General features: G+C 41.2%; 1 protein-coding gene across 1 annotated transcript in view; it reads right to left on the bottom strand.

Moving 5' to 3' along the window:
* Positions 1-26,962, bottom strand: part of thsd7ab (thrombospondin, type I, domain containing 7Ab) — a 245,121-nt gene that overhangs the window by 118,815 nt on the left and 99,344 nt on the right. The window contains exons 6-9 of the mRNA XM_033640340.2: positions 21,836-21,991; positions 17,980-18,183; positions 11,042-11,236; positions 4,299-4,530 (exon numbers count right to left, since the gene is read on the bottom strand). Of these exons, the coding sequence (XP_033496231.2) occupies positions 4,299-4,530; positions 11,042-11,236; positions 17,980-18,183; positions 21,836-21,991 (787 nt within the window). The remainder of the gene's footprint in view (positions 1-4,298; positions 4,531-11,041; positions 11,237-17,979; positions 18,184-21,835; positions 21,992-26,962) is intronic.

The following is a 26,962-nucleotide window of genomic DNA, read 5'->3' as shown; positions in this document are numbered from 1 at the left end:
AATATTCCCAGGAAGTAATTAATTTTAAATCATGTGAAATCTCTCAACTCCAGCTGAGCATGGGGACTAAACAGACTAAACATTCATTTTCAGACAGCTCCATCCTTTAGTAAGCACTAGGGTCACAACTGGGCATTGGTGTCGACATCCCAAACATTATCTTTACCAAATTATACTGAAGCAAAAACAAAAAGCAAACTTGTAACAATAGAAGGTGAAAGTCGTACCAGCTCTTCAAACTCTGACATGTTTACAGTGGACAGGTTGGATAATCATTTTAAAGGATATGTCCACATTTTATTTAAGTGTATTTAAACGCCATACTAACACACCCATATGTGAATTTAAAGAGTTATTGTTCACAGAGATATAGTGTAGTGAGTGTGAGTGTAAGTTTTAAAGGCCAACCCCAGAAGCTGACATTGCTGTGGTTCCCTCAACAAAAAGCCTATGGGATTTTTCCACTGGATTTGGGATTATTGTAGAAAACAAGTGTGTCTGTGGCAAACAAATGTTTATGATACTTACACATTTTGTTCAGCGAGATAATCTTCACAAATAAGCACCACTTTTATGATTTTTGGAGCGTAAATGAAATCGCCAGAAGTGAAAAGCTAACATTAGGCTATAAACAAACTACATGACCTCATTGTCACCACGACATCGAGGGTGTAAAGCCATGGTCAGTGTGATGACGCACTGTAGTCTCATTTAGCCACTTGTTAGCAACCGCCTTTTTTAAGACACATAAAGGTTTCAAATTCATGTCTGTGGTATTTACTAACTTGTTTTACTTACTAAAACAAAACATGAAAGTCTCTTAAGCTTATGTCAACCACAGACCTTTTTTTAGGCATCAAACCAAAAATCCATTGACTTTGAGACAAGGCAACGGGGTTTTAAGCCCAGCTCAGATCAAAAATTTGCACTGAGATGAAACCGTTACAGAACATTGCAGAAAAAAGTTGCAGCGGTGTGAACTGGTTGGTCTCAGTTGGGCTCAAGCCGGCTGATGGTGTCACCTGCGACCAGCAGTTTTAGAGTGTGAAGCACGTCACCTATTTCAACAGCCAGCCATGTAGCAAAGTCAGCTGGGCAAGTTAGTTAAACTGACCACAGACGGGGCGACCTCCAGCTCATCTGGCTCCATATAGAGTCCTTTGCAGTGTCCAGGTTTGATTCCAACCTGTGGCCCTTTGCTGTACATCACCCCCCCTCTCCGCCACCTTTCATGCCTATCTTTCGGCCGTACTATCAATAAAGGCAAAGACGCCCCAAAAATAGTCTAGGGCAGTGGTTTTCAAACTTTTTGTACCCAAGGCACGCCAAAGGGCAAACCAAAATCTCAAGGCACACTTGTATTTATATCTGTGCACAACAGCTTCTATAAAGTGGTTGTCATGACATTAGATAATAAAAAAAATAAAGAAAATAAGACAGGTAGCTTTCATGATACTGTCTACCTGTGTTCCCACCACCATTTGAGAACCACTGGCTTACACACACAAAAAAAAGCCACCCCCCCCAAAAACAAACTTCCCACAGAGGACTTGTTCATTTCAACAGCATGAGCCAGAGTTTGTCTCATTAACATCCCCATGGCTGCTGACACACGTTAGTCTGTGTCTTCATGGTGTGTCAGTGCTGGCTCACTGTATGTCACACACACACACTCGTACTTACTGACTGATAAATTGGAACAGATTAATTGAATTATTGTGGCATATTTAAAGTAAATATGGTCCGTCTGAAACTTGGGTTGAGCTGTCTATGTTTTCACCCTTTCATCACTACTAGAAATGCAGCTGAAGCCAGCATCTCACAACCACTCTCCTCATTCATATTTTAAGAAGCTTCAAATTATATTCAAATGCAAAATGAGCTTGAAACGCTGGAAATCAGAGCAGAAGTACAGAGAGTTGTTGCTATGGAGACGATATAACATCTCGTCTAGTTGCAGTGGTGTAAACTGGCAGGTTTTTAGAACGTTGCAGACCAGCACCAGTTTCAACTCGTCTCATTATGAATCTTTGGTCTGACCTAGAACTCATTCCTGCACCACTCTGTTTGGCACATATAAGACTACATACGGACATGTAAGTATTGTTTTAAGATGATGAACCTGTCCTTGAATGTTGCTGTTGTCACTCTATATAAGTGGTTTATAAAGCGGCTTTATGTTTACAACCTGTCTGACAGTCTGACTCACTGTGCTGTTTGGTCTAATGGACTCTATTCTGAAGTCTGTTGCTACATTCATTAATCCATCCGCTACACGCAAAATAATAATAATAATAACGACAACATAATAGACATTAAAGATGTCCTGTGGTAACTGCATGTCAGATAAGTCACCATTAAATAGTACGCAGGTTGAAAATGTCAAACAGCTCCTGGCATATTTTAAGTGAAGTGTGTGACCTTCATTATTCAGAACCTCAAAGCGACTGGGCTGAGGTCAAGAACAATAACCACCTGCTGAGAGGGCGAGTCGGAGCTTGATGGGAGTCCACTTTGGGAAAAATGGTGCTGTAACATGTTGTTCTTTTGCCCTTATTACAAATGATTACATAAAGTTATTGACCAGCAAAAAAACAAAAGATAATGGAGGCAAATCGACTGAAACCTCTTTTTGTCAGTTACTCAATGCCATTACCCTTGACGCCTCCACCCTGCAACTCTCCGACCCGCTGGGCTTGTGCTTGCCTCTTGCCGGTGTGGATTTAAAAATGAAACACATGTGATAAAAAGACATCCTGGACTTCGACCTCTCCTCTGCAGCCTGATAAGTGCAGCCGCAGCGTCTGGGTCAGCTGCTCAAACAGCTGCCGCTGAAACCAGACATTAATCTTCATTTTATCACGTGGCGCTTTCTATGAATCGCATTTGCCTTGTACACAACACGCTCCGACCCCTTTAAATAATTTATGTTCCCATCCTCTCCTCACTGATAACCATGCTCGGGAGGTGTAAGATAAGGAGAAAGAAGGATCCATTAGTCTTGAATTAAAGTGGGAAACTAAAGGAACAAATTTAACATACATCAGGGGACTTTTTTGCAAGGACTAAATCAATCCTCTTCGGGGTTTCTTTTCCATGAAGCTGGACACGAGCAATCTCCTCCGTTATCTTCTGTTGTCGAGTGAATCGGTGAAGCATAACTGACACCAGGCGAGAGCCGAACTGTCTGGCAGACGTTAACTCAACAGCATATTTTGAATCCGCCTCATGCAGCGTGGTCTTCACAGCTAACCACAAACATTTCGTCTCTCATCTGCCTCATGATTAAATTGCCTTAAAGTATCAATCCCATTTAATTACTGTCATTATCATCAATGAGAAATTACCAGCGCCCAAAACGGCAGGGTTAATTAGGCTTTCAGGGACGGAGAGATTATTTATTTATCTACGGACGCCTGTGAAGGGAAGATATGAATTGGGAGTTAACTTCACATAGAGTCGGCTCAGCTCTGGCAGCGTCTCCTCTGTTTTTTTTGTTTTTTTTCCTTCCTGACTCACTTTACTCTCCTGCTGTCACTTTCCTTCCCAACACTGCTGCTTCTCTCATCCGTCTCTCACCCCCTGACTCTTCTTTTGTTTTTTTGTAATCTCACTTGTTTTCCATGTCACACACTCATCATAGTACATCTTGACGTTTCATTCAATCTCACCATGGACAGTTTACCACTGATGTGCTTTCAAATCAGCAAACAAAAATTACTTAATGTCTTGTCTGTTTGCGAACAGATGCTCACAGATCACTGTTTAACCTTAATGTAAGAAAGGCTTCTTAAAAGATTTTTCTTGAAGCGTTATTCTAACCTGTTTCTTTGTTCATCAAGCGACAATCCAAAGCAAAGGAGGTTCTTTAACAAATGATTTCACACATCAAAACACCTCCGAAGCTCTCCCAGGTCTCTATTCTCAGAACGGCAGCTTGAGATTTCACTGATTAGTTTCTTCTTGGATAAAGGTGTCCAAATCAGTGAAATCAGCTGTTTGAAATGAAAACCTACCTCCACTTGGATCCTGATGGCACACGATTGAGGAGTGCTGCTCAAAGCCGGTGGATTTTAGTTCTAAGGAGTGTGCAATTTTCATTTCAACACAGTTCTCCAGGAGCTGATTTCACAGTTATAAACACCCACAAACCAGCGAAGCAAGAAATAACCACCAAGTCTAAATAAGACTGCTGCAGCAATGTGTCGTTAGAGAAACAAGACCAGACACCACTGGTTAAAAAAGCAAACATAAACAAGAGTTAGAAAGAAGCAGGAAAATAAGAAAAGGAGCCTTACTTCTTGGGCGGCACTTGTCCCACATTGACACGTACGCAGATGACCTTTCGGGTCTGCATTCCCATGGAGCAGGGACCCTGACGGTCACCGCTGGACGTGTTGAGAGTCGAGGCAGACGGGTCTTCAGTACAAGGGCCCCACGGACCTGTCTGCCAGTGGTAGACTGTGCAGGCGTGTTCGTTACAGTTCCGTACCTCCTGGAGGGCGCTGCTGTTTGGGCACAGAGCACCACCTGAGAAAAACCAAAACAGGGTGGATGAAAAATGTTAAAAATAATCCTTTCAAGTATGTGATGAGTTAAGACAGCACCAATCAATATCTCCTTTTTTAAAAATTGATTAAGTGACAAGGTGTGATGTGAAAGATGTTGCTTGTAGTTGACAGCCCCACAGAGAACTTTATCCCGACCAGTTCCCCTCAACACTACGGATTATTTCAGCCTCTTTCAGCTCATCTTTTGGTCGCACGGCTTTAATTTTACTGTCTTAGTTCCCTCTTTCTGCTCTCAGCAACCTCATAAACATCTACTTTACACAATCTGCTCAGCAATCAGCAGATGGACAAAATTGGCTACTAGCTGGTGAACACAGTGGAGCATTTCGCAGCTTAAGGGCCAAATATTTCCCTCGGGAGTTGGTGGAGACCAGAACAGAGCTAATACTGGGTGAATATTGGACATTTGTTGAGTGGTCAGAGACACGAGTCAAAATAAATGATAATGTTGCTCTGTGTCTGATGTGAAAACTTCAGATTCAACTGTTTGTTCCATCAGCCAAAAAAAAAGAAGAAGAAGAAAAAAAAAAGAAATCAATTATTACTACTTTGATACCAAAATGATGCACAGCGGTAATCCGACTTGAGACATATTATGAATCAAGAACAGAGCTGTGTCCACAGTTATCTTCTATTCAGACTTGCAGCTTAAGCACATTTTCCCTACATGATGCACACTCCAGGAAAGAGCTCTATTAAATCCACCACACCTGTCTGACAAATGTTGTTAACATATTTTCCCCCCGAAACTCCTAAATCTGTGAGGCTCACTGACTGAGACATAATCTCTCACAGACATTAAACCTCTTTATAATAACAGTTTCCTGGTGTTCTGTTGTTTAACAGATGCTCTCAACAGCCTTTAGACCTTCTATGTAAAACTGTAATAGCTATGTTTACACTAGAGCATGAGGATTTTATTTAGTGGAAGCTAGCCATATACACTGAACAAAATATAAATCCTTTGTTGAAGGATCGAGGACTTTTTCTTATGCACACACAGAGCTTAGTTCTCTTAAACTTTGTTTACAAATTTGTGCAAAGAGCACTTTGCCAACAGAATCCATCCACCCGACAGATGTGGCATATCAAGATGCTGATTGAACAGCAGGTGTGCCTCGGACTGGTCACAATAAAAGGCCGATAAATGTTCAGTTTCATCACACAAAGCCGCAGTTACAAGTTTTAAGCATGAATTCCCACCAGAATATTCGTTCCACTACCATAAGCTGTCTCCAATGTTGCTTCCCAGAATTTGGCGGTACATCCAACCATCCCCACAACAACAGTCCATGAGTGACCACACCAGCTCAAGAACTCACATCCAGCATTTTTACTTGCAAGATTGTCTGAGATGAGCCACCTGAACAACTAATTCAACAAAATTTTCTTCATAAACTGTCTCAGGTTAGCTCATTTCAGTGGCTGGTCCCAGACGATATTGCTGGTAAAGAAGCCAGATGTGGAGGTCCTGGGGTGGCTCACTAGGCTGGTTGGATGTACTGCCAAATTCCCAGAAACAACACTGGGGACGGCAGATGGTTTCATTTAAATAACTGCTGAAGGAGGTCAAATGATCCAATATTTCACCACAAAATCAAATATTAGAGCAATGCAAAAAAAAATATATAATATACATTGCTACATAGTAGAACTTTGTTTTTTTTGCTTGTTGAATGTCCACCACTATAAAAATAATTTATCTTGTGACCCTTTGGAGGGTCTGACCACTGAACTAAACTAGCTAACTGTATATAAAGTATCTAAAACTGCTTTCATCTCGAGCAGCTACAACAATAAACTGTTACTTATACAGTGGCACATCAGTATTAGCAATAAAATAATGTCATGTAATAATGTATCAGTCACGGTCCACTTTTCCACAGAATAAATACTTCTCCTTATAAGTGTATTCTGCTAATAATACTCTTTGTACTCAGATCCTCTTGCAGGTGAAGAAGTTGGAAGTGGAGGTACTGGACTGGCTCACTAGACCGGTTGGATGTACTGCCAAATTCACCAATGAACTCTGAAATGAACTCTCAAATTTTGTTTCATTTGACCCTTACACTCTAAAATATGCAGTTTTATCTAACAAGACAATGCTTCAAGTTCTGAGGGAGTGTGTCACTGACATGTTGACTGCAGGAATGTCCGGCAGAGCTTATTCCCATGAATCAAATGTTCATTTCACTACTGTAAGCCGTTTCCAGTGTTGTTAACATAAATTTGGCAGTACATCCAATCTAATTCGCCAGTCCAGGACCTCCACATCTGGCTTCTTCCCGTGCAAGACTGTCTGAGACAAGCCACTGAGATGAGTTTCCCTGAGATGGTTTCTGACAGTTAGTGCAGAAATTCTGTAAATCATCTGTTTCATTAATTGTTCAATTGGCTTGAAGGTGAAGTCACTGGATGTGAGGTCCTGAGCTGGTGTGGTTACACGTGGTCTGCAGTTGTGAGGACAGTTGGATGTACTGCCAAATTCTCAGAAAGAAAACTGGAGAAGGCTTAGCAGTGAAATGAACATTCAGTTCACAGGCAACAGCCCTGATGGACATTCCTGCATTCAGCATGCCAATGCGACGCTCCCTCGACATCTGTGGCTTTGTGTCGTGTGATCAAACTGCACATTTTGGAGTGGCCTTTTATCGTGATCATCCCAAGGCACATCTATTGTTTAATCAGAATCTTGATTTGCCAGCCTGTCAGGTGGATGGATTATGGATTATGTTGGAAAAATGCTCACTAACATGGATTTAAACACATTAAATTATTAAACCTTTTATCTCAACTCATAAAACAATGGGAGCAAAAACAAAAGTGTCTCATTCAAATTTTCACCTGGTCATACCTTTGAGTGTCAAAAATACAGCTAGTTGTTAATATTTTGAGACATCTTTAATAATGGATTTAACCTAAAAATCTTGCACAAAGATATGGGGATTGTTCAATAAAAAAAAAAACTTTCAGAGTGGGCTGTAAATGAGCGAGTGTCAAGTTTCAAGGTTTAAAGCCTTGAGATGTGAGAATTTGTTTCCCTGAGGCTACACACTGAGGCTCAAGTTGATTGATTTATCTGAAGCTGCTAGATTTTATGTGTCTAACTGTGATAAAGGCTCAAGACAACCAAATGTTCAGTATTATCTTATTTTTTATTTCATCACTCACAGTTACTTCTTTGTGCCTATGTTGTTCTGTGATGTCAGTCATAGTGTCATCAATCCTCTTATTCTACTGCCCAAAGACTTTGGGCTAAGTGCTTGTTTTGAAGTTATGGGCAACACTTATTCTCAAGATGCTGCCTAGAAATCAATTTAAGATCCAGGAAAGCACAGGTTTGAATACAGATAACCTTCTACACAAAAGCTGCTTTTTAAACCTCTGAATTTACTGTATATCTTACAGTTAGTCAGCAGCTATGAAAGCAGTCGGTATGTACCTATGTTCAAGTGCACACATTTGCTGTTTTGTTTTTTCAGCTTTAAGTTGCTAATTTTATCATTAACAAATGTCAGTCTTTTTCTCGTATTGCCGATGCAACAAAATCTAACATGTTTAATATCATCCTGTTTTTAGTCTCTGCTGATGCAAATAGTGAAGAATAGCTGAGCTCTGTCCAGCACCAAACAAGAAGCAGCAATCTATGTAGACAGTAAACATGGAGGGGACTCTGGGGAGGCGCATAAACATGAACAAGTCTTGATTCTCTTGGACTGTGGAAAAGGAGGAGAAACTAAGATGTGGACTGATCAGACCTGTATCAGGATGTCAGAGCTGGTTAAAGGCTAAAGAGAACAGATATGTTTTTAGCTGTCTTTTAAAAATATTCAGCGAGCTTGCTTCTCTGATATCTATAGGTAGTGTGTTTCATAGCTTTAGGGCGTAATTGAGGGAGGCTGCATCCTTGATCTTTGTCCGGCGGTTGCTGGGAACCTCCAATAAACCAACAGCAGTTGAGAGTTTTGAATGAGCTGAAGTCTCTCAGTGGTGCGATTTAATCCCAGAAGTTAAATTCCTCAGATTATCAAGCAGCATTTCTCTTTTTGCTTTAGGGTTGCCAAGCAGGATTTCAATTTTGTCTTAATTTAACTTAAAGAAATTATTGCTCATCCCTTTATTTATTGCTGAAAGACAGGTATTATTATTATTATTATATAGTGCAGCCAACCAATGGAGGAGGGTAGCGAGCTGAGGTGATGGAATCCAAAATGTGAAGTTTATACGCAAACACAGTTTAACTTTATTGATTGTACTGACACTGGATTATCAAGAATACTGTGGACATAGGACGCCTTTTATCTTATTATGTGTTTTTGCTGACATTAAAGGAATTGTTGATATGTCATATTTCTCAAAGGGAGTTTGGTGTACTATTTTCTAGCAGGAACTGATAGGAAATAATTTAAAAAGAAATTTATCTGGAGGCTTGCAAAATCTCACAGTGTGTGACTAAAAACCTGACATTGTCTTTAGATGTGAGAGGGTGTCAGACTTTAGCCCTTAAAAACTTTTTCAAAGTCCTCCAGTGTATGGTAGCCATTATTCTTATGAGTTGTTGACTCCGGCTGCAAGTCATAGGTCAGACTTTCAGTGCAATATTTTGTTGTGTACAACCTCCATCTATTGTTGTCCCTGTTCCCCCTATTTTGTGCCTGTCTGTCTCCCTCTCATTTCTCTTGTGAGCTGGCAGTCAGTCAGTCAGTCAGTCATTCAGCCGTTGGGTCGATGGAGCCCTCTCCGGTTTAGAGTAACTGCCGACACTTAGGGCTTTCAGCAAAGATTGAGAGGCATTGCGGGACAGTGAGTCCTCCACACCTGTATTTCGCTGCCGGAGTTGACAGAGAGCCAGCTCCATAATGAGCGGCGGTGTACACAGAGTTGGGCCTGAATCACAGACTGCCAGCTCAGACAAATCTCAGCCTAATGGTTACTGAGCATGACTACCGTTCTGCTGACTGCGCCGCGCCAGCTTAGCTGACTAACAACGATGGCGAGACCCAACACGAGCCTGACATGGTGCCTCAAATGAGCATGAGCTGCTGCCGAACAATGACCTAGAAAAGCTGTAGAAAAGCTGGACAATGGGAGAAATGTGAAGCCGCTTACAGGAAACCACATGAAAAACAAAGCCAGCGTTTGGGAGTTATTCGTGTTTGCAGGATAAATTACAGTTTGCTGGCTCGTTCACAACAAGAGGAGCAATTCTCACTTAGCATGCATCTCGACTATCACTCAGCTGAAGCCGTAAGAGGCACTTGGGCTTCATAAAGTCCCATAATAATCACTGTGAATTAAATGTAAGCAGTTATGCTAAACAGGTCATTAATTAGGCGTATTGATGTATTAATTATCACATAATTCTATGCCAACATATTGGTGGTTGCTTATTAATACGAAGCTGGTATCTTAAAGCTGAGAGTAGTTCCTGTAGTTTCAACATTTTTTTGTTCCTCATTAATATGCAACACAGGAGCTGCAAAATCTGCTAAGGAGCTCAAAATCTAATCAGATAATCTACTCTGCAGGGGGAACCTGCGGTGGAGACAAAGCCTCTTTCAGGTATTGTTCTTGAGTATGTGCGTGAGTGTGTGTTGAGTATGTCATAGATATGTGTGTCAGGATATAATTTGATATGATTTCCTTTTGTATTTCTAAAGCTACTACATGTACAGCTACTTTATTTCTAGTCTAACGTCAAAGTTTTACCAAGAAGTTCTGGAAACTTTGGCACCCGAGAAAGACCTTTGATGAATACAGACATAAAATATGTTAATGTGACAGGTGAGATATGCAACACATAAAGAAATACTACAGCAGAACAACAGAAAAGTGCTAACACATCCAAGCTATTTCACACATGGCCAACGAGCCCTGACTGTATTACAACTGGCTGACTAAACTCTAAATCAATTATAAATCTCCCTTAAGCTGTTATGATAATATAGCTTTTAAAACTCAAAACAAGCTAACAACTTTCATTTTACTACGTGTAGACACACAGCTAGAGGTTTAAAACAGCTACCAGTGAGCTAATTACAACTGTTACCCTCCATCACAGTGATCCACGCCACAACCATCGCAGTGACTGTGAGGAAAACACACACGCAGATAAGACACAGAGAAATGTTTGGAGACGTGACAAAAAGGAAAGACAGAAAAGACAAGCGGACGCACACAGAGATTTAAACCAGAGAGAACAAGCATACACAGAGAAAATGATCTTAAAAACAGATAAAAAACTAAGTGTCAGGCAAGGAGACAGACCAACAGAAATAATCGCCAGGACCGATAAGCAGACTGTTTGAGATAAGGACAAATGCACAAGCAGACAAGTGTGAAATCCAGACATTCAGTGAGTGACAGCAAAGGACGACTTGAAAGGCCATGACTAAGCCAATATCCAAGCCTCATCTGCATACATTTCCATACACAGCGGTGCAAAGGAGACGTCTGCAGGTGAGACTCACCTTCCCCGGCGTTGTAGGCCAGAATGGAGCGTGTCCTCATCTGTTTGCCCTCGATGGTCTTACTGGAGCAGGTCTGAGAGCAAGTGGACCACGGCGTCCAGTCGCTGAGCACACAGTCCCTCGAGCAAGGCACCTCACAGGGCACAGGCTCTGGAGTTGGGGAAGACGTGCAGAGATTCCTGTCCACTTCATCTCCTGAAAAACACAGGAATAATGCATAATAGCATAATCAAATTTAGGAGGAGGGAAAGTAGGACGAACTGAAGCGGCATTTTAAAGTAAAATACACCTTTACAGTCAGTTTACATTGTGCACAGTAGAGTAAATCAGGGCAGTGATGGGGTTTAAAGAAGCTCTATTTTCAGATTTCTTTGATTCAGGGTTGTCTGCACACAGCTCTCAACGTTGAGGTTGCTGAGCCACCAGCTAGCAGCTAACGGTGCTAACAGCATTAACAGTACTAACAATAGGAATAGTGCTGACAGAGCTAATGGTGTTAACCACAGGGGAGGTGGAGGGTCAGGACTATGCTTCTGTGATGCCGCTGTCCTGATACCAGCGTTAACCATTAAACACATTCTCACTCCGATCTTGTTACATATCGACGTCTGGTCGCGGACTTTCCACGCCCAGATCCGAGGTGAAAGGTACCCTGATTGGATGTTGACGTTCTGGGACACCGTGTAAAGTTCTTCCTGTTACATGCATTGTCTTCTTTCAAAATACACTTCTGTTTTCACAGGAAATTTAACATTTACATACAGTCTCTTTCAAAATAAAGGCACTATGGGAATAAAGGCACTGACCCAGAGCCAGTTGCGGCGCACCATCAAGGTAGAAATACGCCCACCGGGAGCCGTTCAGCACTGCGGACAGTCGGACTAATGGGATGTCAGACCAATGGGCTGTCGGACCAATGACATGGACCCATCCTGTTAGGGGTCGCAGCCTATTCCAGCTGACCAGCTAACTATCGCAGGGCTGACACATGGAGACAGAGAACCATTCACGCTCACATTCACCCTAGTTTAGTAGGGTTTAGGGTAAAGTAGCTTCTTTTGTCTTACAAATTAAATCCACCACAGACTCAGTGAAATCATAATGTCATCAGTGATGTCGATGGTGTCCTGACATGTGCTCCAGGGTCAGACTGGAGGACTGCACTGGGATCAGGATCCCATGGCTCCTGCAAGGCTCGACACAAATCTCACTCAAACGAATGGTTTTATCTTCACAGCAGGTGGGAGTGGGCAGTAAAAAAAAAAAAAGTTTCGGTCTTGGAAATTCATTGACATTAATGATGGAGACGTCAACAAGTGAAGTGGAAAAGAAGATTAAAGAAAGACATTACAACACAAAAGAGAAGCAGGACAAGTCGGACATTTGGGTGAATTTCTCAGGAATATTACAGATAATAATAATCAAAGCTAAATCCCGGAGACGCCAGAATAACTGTAATTACTTACTACTGACAGGTCTGCATATCTTTTTAATGGCATAGTAAAAGAACATGTTTTCTCTGCAGGATGGAAGACTCAGTCTATTGATAATCAATCTATTGCGCAGGCATGTATGGTCAGAATGTTTGTGGGTATGGCACAAGCTGACACAACCCCTGGGGGAATGGATGGTAATGGTGAGAAATCCAGCAGGAGTCCCACTTAAGGCTCCATTCCAGACTCTAACTGGCTCAATCTCTTATATCACTTTGGGGATGCATCATAGTTTGTTCATAAATCTTGACCTCAACAAGATGGCCGCATGGTTGCCCCGCCCACACAGGCAGCAGTTTCACTCTGTAGCCGCCTCTGAGTGGTGTATAGCAGTGATCCAGAGTGTTTATTGCCCTTGTTGCACAGGGCGAGCACGAACAGGACATCATCTCACGTTCCCACTGTCACACCAGTGTTTATTTACCATAAAGCACATCCTCCTCTCCTTCTCTTCGCCAGAGTCCTCTGCTCTGTCAGATCTGCGTATAGAAAAAGAGTCACCTGGTTGAATGGCGTTGTCCAGGATTTAGACAGGTTTCGTTAACACAAAGGATAGGACAGTTTCTGATATCCAGCTGGAAACTGATGTTAATGTAATGAAGAGACTGAAGCAGTGGTTCTCAAATGCTGTGCTATGATGCAAATCAAGGTGTGCTGTGGGGTTCTGTGATAACCACGCATTATTATTGCATTATTCAGCTGGGCCTATACAAAAGAATATGAATTAATCTTCCTATATTAACGGCAAACAAACAAAATGTAATTTAATTTAATGTCATTTAAAAAAAACCTTCACAAGGATTTATCGCCGTTCGAGTGTGGGAATTATATAAGTGTGCAACACAACATTTTCTTACATAATTCGCTGTTTAAATGGATGTGTTATTGGTGCTTTGATGTAATTTTAAAAAGTTGAAAATGAATTCTTGAATCATTTTGTTAATAAATATTTCATGTGTAATAGTTGGTTGTCAATTGTTTTTTTGATATTAGTAAAGAAAAACAAATATTCATGTCATGATAAGAGTGGTAACACAGACATAGATACAGGTGTGCCTTGAGATTTTGGCTCACCTTCTATGTGCCTTGAGCACAGAGGGTTTGAAAACAACTGTACTAGAGCTCTATGCTTATGGTAATGAAGCAATATTACAGTCATATTTGATACTATGGGGTTACGTCAGTATTTAGAAGAAAATTTCAGGTAATCAACATCAGTAATGAACAAAAAAAACCCAATGCTAAAGCTGAAACTGTGGCATAAAATGACAAAGAAAGTCAGCCACTGTTCACGTGTATCATATAGAAACTCTGTGTTTCCACATAATGACTGTGGGCCCTGTGGTTCTGGTACTCTGCTGAAAGTCAAAACAGATGGTTTTGCATTTCCAAACTTGATTTATTGGTTATTCATTTGAAATTTCCAGATGTGTTTCTGGGTAAACTTTGTTATACAGAAACTACCATCTGTGTTCGCAGATAATGACTCCAGCCAAAAATGTAAAAGTTTTATGATGAAAGCCAGAACAGGTGGGTTTTTTTTCGTGCATTTGATTAATGGTTATTGCTTCCTAAAATTCCATATGTGTTTATGCTATACCTCAGAAACAACCATCTGTGTGTGTACTGGTATTAAATCGCAGTAATTTCAAACAAATTTTCAAGGTATTACATAAAAGAATAGAGGCAGTGTTTAGCAAGTGAGGGAGGAGGATTTTAATTTCAGCTCATTATGATGGTCATATCAGGGAGGTTCTGCACTGTTGTTAGCCCATTATATTAACCCATGATGTACAAAATTAACTCCATATAACCTTTTATTAAAAAATTAAACCCTAATGCAATCAAGACATCTTCATTAGCTTTATCTCTCAATTACATCAGTATTTTCCATTTATTGGTGTAACTGAACTGCTTTCATATATTTACCAGAGCCATATTTTCTACTTATTATATTGGCTTATTAACCCAAATTAAATTCTGGGGTCTTTCTGTGCTCTGTCCTCGCTGATACATTTGTGACTGTGGAATAAGTCCAAGAAAAAAAAAAACAGAACTCAACAGAGGAGAGCATATTAAGGTGCTAAAGATAAAAAAATTTAGCCTGATGAAGCGCTCAGTGAAACACTCTGCTTTTACTCGCCAGTTGAGGATACACTGGGTGGTAATTTGGGCAATGAGAATAAACTTGAGTGCACAAAGATTCACTGCAAAAATTAGATTATCACCCTCAAACCACACTTCAGTACGGAGCGGTTGGGAAAATAAACAGCTGTGTGTCTTAAATGATGGCGCAATGTCAAGCACACAGCCCATTTCAAATTGTAGAGACGTGCTTGTTTTCTTAAGACGTCTGTTCTCCCTGAGACAACTTGGGGAGGATATTCTCTGAACTGGCACAAGTATCAGCTTGGCATTCTTTGATCGACTCATGTGGCTGGTTTAGAAACGAGACGGAAATCTGCCGACATGAAGTGAAGATTTGAAACGTACTGTAAAAGCAAAATACAAACTGTTTCCCAAACAGCAGCAAGAGAGTATTCTGTTCAGAGAAAGATTTGTTAAACCTGTGATTCATCTCTCTGTTCCTTTGATATTGTTTGATTTAAAGCGATCATGAGCCATACCAGGTGTGCACATATGGGGAAGGACTGTGGAGTTTACCAACATCTCATTCAAAGATTTACGTCCCCAGAGTCAGTCTGCCACGCCAAGGATCAGCACACCCAGGGCCACACCCCTGCCTGCTGCCTGGCACACAATGCACTGAACCTTGAATCCTGTACCTGCAGACCCTCGCTGGCAAGCTCCCCCCAAGGTCTAGCTCCAGTGGGGGACGGGGCAAGGTCATCAAAGTCCGAATATGCCATTTCATCAAGGTATTCTTGAATCACTCTTGGTCTGGCCATTCCCCTGGGACTACTTTGCCTTGGGAGACCCTATGAGGGGCTGTTAGCCCCGGACAACACAGCTCCCAGGTTCACAGGGACACGCAAACCACGTTAAGGTGCCGATTCTTAGAGGAGCTTGGACATACAGAAGGAGCTGTGAGTAGAGCTGCTGCTCCTTCGCGTCGAAAGGGATCCATTAAGGTGGTTGGGGCATCTGATCAGGATCCTCCTGGGTGCCTCCCATTAGAGGTGTTCTTGGCACGTCCCACCAGTAGGAGGCCTCTGGGCAGACCCAGAACACGCTGAAGGCACTACATATATAATCTGGCCTGAGAACACCTTGGGGTCCCTCAGGAGGAGCTGGAAAGTATTGCTGGGGAGAGGGTGGGGTCTTTCTGGGGTGCTTTGCTTGGCCTGCTGCCCTTGCAGCCCGTGCCCAGATAAGTGGCTGAAAATGGATGGATGGATGGACGGACAGGCTGATACACAAAGGATTATTTTGTGGGTGAAGTATTCCTTTAAATCAAAACTTAAAACAGGTAGAACCGTATTAGCAAATGCTTGTTTAATCACAGACTGCATCAATGAACCTGTAAAGCAACAAACATCTGAACTAAACACCACAAATAGCCGACGGCATTCTAACAGCTGACATGTCTGATATTCCTGGATCTACATAAACTGAGCTTCACCACAGAAATAATTCAAAACATTTCACTTGTGTTTTCTACATTGACATGACAGTTGATTATGGCCCCTTTTTATGGATTATCTGCATATTATGTATTCATATTGATGCACTCCTGACTCTGGCCTATCTCCATACTGAAGTGGCATCAAACATGGAAAAAGCAAACTCACATGGGATTCCCACATTTTTACACTATTGTTCATGTTTTATTAATGAGCTCCTAGCATCATCTATAAGTGGATTATATTAACCCACATACTCCTCTATGTTGCTCAATGCGTGGCCATGAACCAAGCAGGGAACATTTCCTCCTGTAAGCGATGCATACACACAGGAAAATGTAAACCTTTCACTGGTTGAATTGAAATTTCAAGCAGAGGAGAATCACTTGAGCTTCAAAAGTCAGACCGGGACCTGACTTTACATTAAGATGTCACTTTGACAGATATGCAGTGAACCAGTCATGACTGAACTGAGAAGGCATGAAAATAAGAAGTGACAAGAGACTCCAGCAGTTTTCAGGCTCGAACAGAGGAAACATGAATGAGCAGAACACCCACTACGGGAGGAAGACCTCCATGCTTAGTGTGCAGGGAAGAAACAGCTCCCTGCCTAAGTGGGCAGGCAGTCAGCATGGGGAATATCAATAGCCAGTTTCAATAACATCTGTATCGACCTTCGCCTGTTGTCTGGGCCCCGGCTGTGTGGCCTTTTCTTTTATGACTGGGACACACTCTGAGAAAATATACAGCTGACACTGCAGTGAAAAATCTCTGAGGCGAAAAGTGGAGTGAAAATCCAAACAGAACAAATCAATTTTCATCAGATGAGGGAGTGAAGGTGGGTGGGGATCAATCAACCGAAGTCAGGGGAGAAACAACAGTGCTCCGTTAGTCCTGCAGTACAGGTGGACCGACTTCACCGTGTACCTGCAGCTGATGCATGAACTGTGATTTGTGGGAGACGTTGGAAGGACAAATCCAGTTCTCTAGTGGGGAAAACATGAACAAAGTCCCTGCACAGGATCATAAAATTAAGATTTACTGAGTACATCTGGGACTGTGATTCTTAGAGCTGCTGCACATCCGAACTTTACATGATGAATTAATAAAAATGGAGAGTCATCTAAACCTTGCCAGAGAAATATAAATCAATAATGTGTTACTCTAGCTAACATTTGCCCACAACCTAAAGGCAAAGGGAAGCCTAAGAAGCATCTCTGCACCCTTATATTAAAGATTTACAGTTATAAAGAGTAGCAGTAAAAATCAGGAGCAGCAAAGGGCACAAGACACTCCAAGACCCACGGCCGCAGAGGATTGATTTGATTTAGCGAGAGTAAGGTTTAATTGTGCGTGCGTAGAGGAAGACTGTAATGAGAGAGACAGCGTGAGAGAGGTGGCAACGCCGAATCAAGCAAGCGTTAAAGTAGGAGAGGTTTAACAGGAGGAGAGAGAGAGAGAGGGGAGGAGGACTGGAGGGAGAGGAGTCTGGAGAGAGAACTCCTCACAAAGTTGATGAATGGAGTCAAGTCATGGAAATCTCCTCACGTACAGAGTGTACGGCGAGAGCTGGAGGGTCAGCGGAGAGGTGGTTTTGAAAATGTAGAATTTTTTCACACAAGGTCAGACCTGCACTTCTTATATCAAATGGAGGTGGGTCAAAGGCACAGTGGACTCTAAAGGATGAGCAAGCTGCGAGTGGGAATTTTCTCGATAATGTAAATCAACCAATGCTGCCTCTACAGGAACTATATGTTTAATTTCAAACATTCTGGGGCATCAGTGACACCTGCACAGCATCATCAGATTCATTCAGTAAAATCTTATAATCAACTTGAATAATGGGACTGAGTTTTCTCACCGTTGCTGTTGACACACTGGACCTGTGCGAGCTGAGTGCCGGGGCCACACGGCTTCTCACTGTCGGGATTACACTGATCGAGACCGACCAGTCGCCAGTCGTAACAACTGGGCTCGTCACACGGCACCGCCTCCACCAGGTGCGGGCAGTTTCCAGGTCCTCCTGTTGGCTCATTGGTGATCTGTCGTTTTCTCAATTTGAAACCTGCAGCACGGGAAAGAGTATAAAGGCTTCTGTCACATCTACAATCACACCAAATATATCAACAATATCTTTACAGAGCCCCTCTCCCATGTAAAGTAACTAAACACTCAACATTGATATAAATACAAAACTTTTGTTTTTGCTCCAATTTTAGTTTAAGATCTCAGACTTTTTCTCTGCACACAGAAGGCTTAGTTCGCTCTCATAATAACAGGCCACTCTAACAGTGAGCAGTTGGATCTCACAACACAAAGCCACAAATGTCACAAGTTCTGAGGGAGCGTGTCACTGGCATGCTGACTGCATCAATGTCCATCAGAGCTGCTGGCAGCAAACTGAATGTTCATTTCACTACCACAAGCCGTCAAGGTCATTTCTGAGAATTTGGCAGTACATCCAACTGTTCTCACAACCGCAGACCACGTGTAACCACACCAGTTCAGGGCCTCACATCCCTCACATCTTCACCTGCAAGATCGTCTGATTTCAGCCAGCCGAACAGCTGATGCAACAATCAGAGAATTTCTGCACAAACCGTCAGAAACAGTCTCAGGGAAGCTCATCTCAAAGGCTGGTCTCAGACAGTCTTGCATATGAAGAAGCCAGATGTGCAGGTCCTTGACTGGCTCACTAGACTGGTTAGATGTACTGCCAAATTCACTGGAAACAGCTTACGGTAGTGGAGTGAACATGTGATTCATGGGAAATAGCTCTGCGGGAGATTCCTGCAGTCAGCATGCCACGCTTGGAACTTGAAGCATTGTGTTTGTGATAAAACTGCAAATTTCAGAGTGTAAGGGTCAAATGAAATGAAAACTGAAAGAGAAATAAGTCAATATAAGTAAATATTGTACTTTTTATTTGACTGCTGTAGCTCTGTGTTACTCTTCAGATTAATTTATTTCAAATTACAAAATAAAAATTGTGTTATAAAACCTATGATAAGTTCATAATTCATTGTCAATGATTACAGTGGTTTCCAACTGTTTTGTATGTGACAAACAACAGAAACAACATGTAAAGTTTGGGCCCATTGTCATACACGATTCTGAGCCCCAAACTGCTCCCAATGGCTGTTCCATCACAGTGTGAATGCATGTGAATGGTTACTGAGTAGCAGGTGGCACCATGAATGGCAGCCTCTGCCACCAGGCCACTTTTCTTCAGAATGAGTACTTCTCCTTTTAAGTACATTCATCCAATAATAATTTCTGTTATTTAAGTGGATTTTTAAAAGCAGGACTTTGATTTGTAATGGATTATTTTGAAGCTGTGATATTAGTACTGCTACTTAAGTAGAGCATCTAAGTATTCTTTCCCCACTGGTGATATAAGTTGATGATAAGCTTGGTTTGGTTTGATGGTTGACTTGTTGAGATGGCGCATTCATTATTAATGAGGATATGAGGAAAAACCTTGATGTTTTCCCCGCATGGACCGAGCTTCAGGCTGCCAGGAATCCTACCCAGCCCATCTTGTTCTAGTGTGGAGTGAGTATTAACGTCCCGGATGAACAGTCATTACATACATGTGGCCAGTGAACCAAGTCATGCAGAAGTCAGCCTGTGACATTTTTCTTATGCTTCAGTGATCACAGCATTGATCACTTAATTGCTCTTTCACATAATGTCACAGTAGTTGAACTAGTCAGAGCTTTAATTTAAGTAAGAATAAAAAGTAAAAATAGCAACGCCACAATGTGGAAATTCTCTGTCACAAGTAAAAAGTCCTGCATTCAAACTTTTACCTAAGTTAAAGTACAAAAGTTGCAAAATATACTTCTAGTATTCAAAGGTAAAAACACTTACTATATAAATTACAATGGCCCATTTCAGAGTAATGTTTTTCATATTATTGTTAGAGTAAAGACATACCATGCAGGACTTAGAAAAAAACATGTACAGAATCATACAAAAGTAATCCCTCTTAATCACCACTAGAAGTGTGTAGCGGCATATTTTTCTCCTGAGACTCTGTTGTCTGCCTCATTTGCTGTGTTCGGGACATTGATGGGTGCAGCGCACATGTGAGGTCGGGATTTAATGAAAAGGCAGCGACCAGGTGCTACAGCGTAGGCAGCACTCATCCAAGAGGAAGCTACGAAAATCACAGACACAGCAGCGAAACAATATCAATCTGTAGTTTGGCTTAAGTGTTACCGACAAATCCTGCACAGTATACCTTTAATGTAGATACGTGCTGTATCGCTTAAATGCTGCAGCTGGTGAAGGTGGAGCTAATTATAATTATGTCGTATTCTGTTGGGTAGCTTGTGAATTTTCCCCCTTATCTCATCTTAACCATTGATAATACAGCATTATTTATCTGTTGATTATATTCTGTATCTTTTTTTTACTACTTTTTATTTATGAACATTTTTTAAGTTCAATAAATACAGGAACAACAGAAAAAAAATAAAAAATTAAAGCAGTACACAGGTAAAAAAGACAAGTATGAGGTCATGGGGTGTTTACAGAGATGACACATTTTCCTAATTAGAACAGGGTGTCATATAGTACATTCAATAATCATGTGCAATCTGTGTCATTGGCTAAATAAAAATGCCATTTTCTCCAACGTTGTTCTTGCAATTCTTTGTGAAGTCATATGGAGTAGGTCATCTGTTCCAGAAGGTGTTTAACAGTATTGATAAAGAGGCTAGCAGTGGGGCTAGTATTTTGTAATGGCCTTTTTACTCGGTGTCAGCTTGATCTTTAGCAGATATGTATCATCTTTACCTATATTTTGTATTATTAATCTGAATCTGCAAAGTAACTTATCCAAAAATGTAGTGGAGTAAAAATTCCAATATTTCCCTCTGAAGTGTAGTGGGGTAGAAGTAGCAGAAAACGGAAATACAACAGTACAAGTACCTCAAATTTGTTCTTCAGTACATGATTAAATGGATGAGTTATTTTCCAACACTCCATTTTACTTTTTATGAAAACACCTACTGAACAACTGCTACATATAAAAGGTACCGCCCACTGCCATGGTATGTTTCCTTTGCATTTTTAACAAGATGTCCTGCGACTACCATCATTAACTATTCAGTGTTATTCTGTGATGGCGTGCAGTAAGGTAATGGCTCATATAAAAATGATAATAATATCACGTGATGAAAAAATAATGAAAAGTGCAGCTTCATTAATGCTTCAGACTCGATTATCATGTTTATACGGATCTCTTAAAAAAAGTTGATATAAAGTGTTGGGTGGAGCAGAGGCAGCATTTACAACACTGTTAAAACAAAGCACAGAATATTTTACAGCTATGTCTTTTTGGGTTGCTCCAGCAGAGAGTGTCTAGATAAAGTTAATGAAAGCATTTAATGAAATATTATTTCCACATTAATTCTAATGCATTGGTATAATTACTGAAAACAAAAACAAGGAATGAAAAGAAGAGGTCATTATTTTTTATCGCAGAGTAAAACTGCCAGTATTTTTCCTCACTGCCAGATGGACGAGGGAATGACAGATGATGTACTTATTTATTTATAACGTGTTTATTATCTTTAATGAAGCCAAGAAAGGAAATGAATACATGGGGGAGAGGTAGGTGGGCGGGTTCATCAAGAAGAACAGCAAACATTACACCACAGTTGATTAAAATATTATGAAGTTATCTTATTGGGATCGTGTCTTCGTACCTTTCTTTCCAGCCTGGTCATCACAGTTCTCGAAGGTGCACGGCCCCCATGCGCCCCACGGTGACACCTCACAGTCGATGGGACAGGGGATTTGGCACAGCTGGGACCTGTTGGGGATCGGACCCTCGCATAAACTGTTCTCCACGGGGCGGGAGGCTGCGCAGATGATCAAAAAGGAACACACAGTAAACAGCAGATAAAATGAACCTGCTTTACTTTGATCCTATTCTGGTTTGTCTGATTTCTTTTTTTTTTTTTTACCAGGATTACAATCAAACGCAGCAAGGGACACAGAAATGTTTATTTACTTTTATTCCTGGCATTAGAGTCCCTATAGAGAGCAGATGAGAACCACGGTGAAAAAAAAACACATGCCTGTGAGGTAGACACTATTATCCCTTTGTTTTGTTTATCGCCTCCCTGTTAGCATGTCAGAATGATAAATTAGCAATGATTATCTTGTGCAGCGCCTTGCAAGCAACATAAAACATTGTGGAGCCTTGCCAAGCGACTCTCACCAGGAGACAGGAGAGGGGACACAACAATACAACACTAGGAAGGTGTAAGAGAACAGTGACAATGCTTTGGCTCATGTTTATTCCATGAGGTGTAATTTGGCACATTCTCTCCCTGGTTGTGCTATGATTTAGGAAGCCCCCTTTCCATGATGCAACTGTTGAGTGCACGTCTGTCTGAACTCCCACAGCGGAACTTTGTGGGAATAAAAAAAAAAGGAGAGATGCTATCTCGGTGCAGGCTCTGTGACAACTGTGCAGAATACATTTCTACATGAATGCTGAACCGTGCCACGATAAATAAATTTGATGTGTGGCGTTTATGCATTTATGCATGCACATAAAGTATGCATGTTGGTGTCAGTGTCATTTCAAAGTGGAGCTACTGTATCTTGCAGAGTTGTGCATCTGTGTTTCTTTTGGAGTCTTTATGTGGTACTAGACGGTGGAGAATGACATGAAGTATGAGGCAAGAGAAGGAAGAAGGAGACTTTTGACTAGAGCCTCTGGTCAGAATTAATCCCAGAAAGTGGCAGCTACATGATTCTGGCTGTGGTATGGAATAATTTAACATTTTGGAAATATTCTCCTTTGCGTTCTCGCACAGGGCTCACTCTCATCACCAAGGAAGTCCTGAAAACATGGAGGTGGTGACTTGTTGGCGTGGTCAACATTTTCGGAAATACAGTTATTTCCTCTCTTGATGAGAGTAAGATATGAAGAACGATACCACTCTCATGTCTGTACGTTAAATATGAAGCTACCTGCCAGGAACTTGCTATCTTAGCTTAGCATAAAGACTGGAAACAAAGGGAAACAGCTAGCCTGGCTCTGCCCAAACATAACAAAATTTGCCTACCTGCACCTTTATAGTTCACATTCTAACAGGCTGTGTGTCTTTTGTTTAATTTGTATAAAAACTAAACAACATTTTGTAACTGTACAGAGAGTAAATCAGATTAAATAATGTAAATAATCTGGCACAAAAGCCCTGTTTTTGTGTTGATTAAACCAACAAGATATAATGTGTTACTGAGTTAGCTTTAGGTCACAAGATGCACCAGATGGTTTGTGGTTTGAACAATGTGAGAAGCCATTACTGGAAACTGTTTGGAAAGGGCAGGCACTCCCAAAAAATACTTGGCAGGTGATTGATTGAACCATCTGTCCATCACGGGCCAATCGGGAGAATAGCAAAAAAACAACATCTTCTTCATGGAGAAAAGCCTTCAGGAGATGCCATTGTTGGTTTAAATGTCACCTCTTTGTGGTCGCACACACATAAACCACACTTGTGGCTGCCAGTAGCTCCTCACAGGACACTGATTGGTCCTAACAATTGGTGGTGCATACACAAACGCATTACATGGGCTGCTGATGGGATAAAATTTTCCTTGAGGGCTTTTTGTCGACAGCGTTGTCTCGTTTAAGTTTAGGAAAAAGATAATAGTTTGGGTTCAAATAAAATGATAACCTTCTAGTCTGTCACGATGCCATGGGGCCAAAAATACCTCTCCCCAAAGCCTTAGATTGTGAAAGAGATGATAACGTTTTTTGAGCGTCACATTCCCTGCAAAATGAGTCGTTTCACTCTCAGGATTTTATCCATTCGATCCAATAACATTTCAAAAGTCTAGAAGAGTTGTACGATGAAATAGTTTTAGACCCATTCAAGTTAGCGATGCAAAAGATCCAGGTCTTTTTATTCCCTAGTAGTTGAATTCTTTATACTTCTATTCAGTTCTCTTTACACACAAAAGGAATCCAACTGCTGTGCAAGGTAAAGATGAAAGGCCCTGATCACACAGGATGCATTTTAGTGGCTGGAGACGCCTTTCACTATTTTTTTTAAATTATAATGATGCTTTTTGCTTGCAGTTTTTGCATTGCGATGCACCTCATACGTTCTAAGTGCCTGGTGTTTTTGCCAGAGTGGACTGATCTCCTTGAGGTGAAAAAACTCAGAGCTGAAAAACACCCCAGGTCATCTCTTTCCCATTGTCCAATCTGATGATTTGAGAGGCGGGCCTCCTGTGGTGGTCACAACAACAAGTTTACAGTTGGTAAACAATGGAGGAGAAAGTGCTGCTGGATACCCAGAGCTATACGGCCCGACGACAGACAGCAGGTTGTCAAACTGCCCCTGAATCATCCTTAAATTTGCCTGGAAACAGCCATCATGGAGGAGAAGCTCCTGGACCAACTGGTGGTACTCCCCATGATCCACCCTCTTTTTTAGGGTCTCATGTACCTGTGCTTCATAACATAAGCACATTTCCCAAAGTGTCGATCTTTTGCTATAAACCACCACTGCCAACAGGACAACACCTGTGTTTCTAGGTCGTCCTTGGTGATAAGAGTGAGTCCTGCTTGCTCAGCAGACAGGTTCAACCCCCTGCCTGCCATTCCACACTCTCTGACACCTCTAAACATTTCTCCTTTTTCCAGCTGCACACATATACAGAGCAAACCTGTGCAGCTGTGCATGTGAATCAGATTTCATTCTAAACATGCGCATTCAATACTCATTGATAACTGGTGTAAAACTTCATAAAAAGCATTTAGTGTGACAGACTTAAAGGAAGCTGAGACAAAAAGCTTAACTAAAACTCCAGTTTGTAGTCTATGGATTTATTTTTCATGCCAACAGTCATTTCAGGAGTTGTCTTTCAAAAGAAAAGATCTCCCACTGGAATAATTTAACTCCCACACTGAAAACATACTGGCATGAAAGTATCGAAAAATACAGCAGATATTTTGAATCCTATTTTACAAAATAATGTAATTGATGATATAAGAGACGCTCTGAAATGAGTCTAGCGTTGGTTTCATAATGTGAAGTTGACTTGTGACACTGCAGCGCACCATCAACATCAACACCTGAAAGTAGACTGTCATTTTAATTTGATGGTACCGGAGAATAGTGAGAAACTGATTCTGTGCCATCTGTTGTATATCTGTGTGAGGTATTACAGTTAGTTTTATGCCACCTTTGTGTAAACTGATGCTTGGTATCATCACTGGTGGCATGCAAGTTATATAAAATGTACATATATAAAAGTTTTCTGGATTGATCTCCATGTTTCTTGAGTGATACATTTCAAATAGGATTCTTCATGGCAGATATTTAGTGATTCATAAAAAAATCTCCTCACACGTTCATCCTGAGGCACTTTACTTCCTGTATTCCGACTGTTCCTACAAGACATCTAAGAGCTTAAAGTCTCACATAGTCAGGAGAGCTGAATCATAATTCCCTTACAACTGTACAGGGGAAGAAGGCAAGTGGGGCTTTTGAAATGCAAAATGGCTAATTCCTCTTACAAATACACTGAGAGTCAAATACTGAGTTTGCTGAGCCACTGTTAATCCACGTCTTATTGGGGAACTACACTGACTTCAATCTTTTAACATCAATCCATTTGGGGATACAAAATTGAGGACCAACAGAGCAGAGGAGGAAAAAAAAGTTTCTCTGTATGCTGCTTCTCTATTGGTCTATTTCACAGTGTGCTCTCCACTGAGTTCATTTTTCTATTGTGCTCAACTGACAGTGGAGGAAAAAAAAATCCCTCATGCGAGCGTGGCTTACTGTCTGCAGCCGTGGAAAACGTCTCACTATCCATATTCTGTTTCAGGGGGAACAAAGTTTTCTCTTACAGTCCTTTCAAAGCTTCAACTCTTCTGCCCGGGTTTTTATGGGAGAATACAGAACTTTATTGTAATACTACTTGTCCCTTTGTTGGATTTGGCAACAATACTGAGCAGTGTGGATGAAGAGAAGCAGCCTGCACTTGTAACTGTGTTGAAATGTGGATGTTATGTGCACTTAACGGCATCATGCATCCAAAGCATCACAGTGGTGGGGAGAACGTTCAAAGTGTTGTAAGAATCAGATGTTTGAATTATTATTACTGCATGTTTTCTGTTTCTGTGTGATCTGTTGGTGTGTTCAAAAAGAGGAGAGGTGATGAAACTAGGAGAGAGGAAGAGGAAAGGCTAAGAGAAGAGAGGAAAGGAGAAATATGGTAAGGAGGAGAGGTTAGGAAAAAAGAATAGAAGAGAGAATAGAAAAAGGAAGACTAGAGAAAAGAAAGGACAGGAATGGCTGTGAGGAGAGGAGACAAGGAAAGAGGAGATAAGAAGAAACAAGGAGAAAAAAGTGGATAAAAGTGTATGTTAGGAAAAGTAACGAGAATAGAGGATAGGAGATGAGAGGAAACAGGAATAGAGGAGACGTGAGGGGACAAGGAAAGAGGAGAGGAGAGGAGAGGAGAGGAGAGGAGAGGAAAGGAAAGGAAAGGAAAGGAATGGAAAGGAAAGGAAAGGAAACAATAGGGTAATAAAGAAGAAGGAGAGAAACAAGGAAATAAGGGAAGGCAGAGGCAAGGACAGGAGAGAAGAGGATAGGGGATGAAAGGAAAGGAAAGGAAACAATAGGGTAATAAAGAAGATGGAAAGAAACAAGGAAACAAGGAAAGAAGAGGCAAGAAAATGAGACAAGAAAATAAGGCAAGACAGAGGTGAGGAGAGAAAAGCAAAGGAAAGGAACGTAAAGGAAAGGAAAGGAAACAATAGAAAAAAGAAGAAGTAAAGAAACAAGGAAACAAGG

The sequence above is a fragment of the Epinephelus lanceolatus genome, chromosome 10 (assembly GCF_041903045.1).
Source record: "Epinephelus lanceolatus isolate andai-2023 chromosome 10, ASM4190304v1, whole genome shotgun sequence".
Taxonomy (NCBI): Eukaryota; Metazoa; Chordata; class Actinopteri; order Perciformes; family Serranidae; genus Epinephelus; species Epinephelus lanceolatus.
The sequence above is the reverse complement of the archived record's forward strand: the minus strand, read 5'-3'. Positions and strand labels throughout refer to the sequence as shown.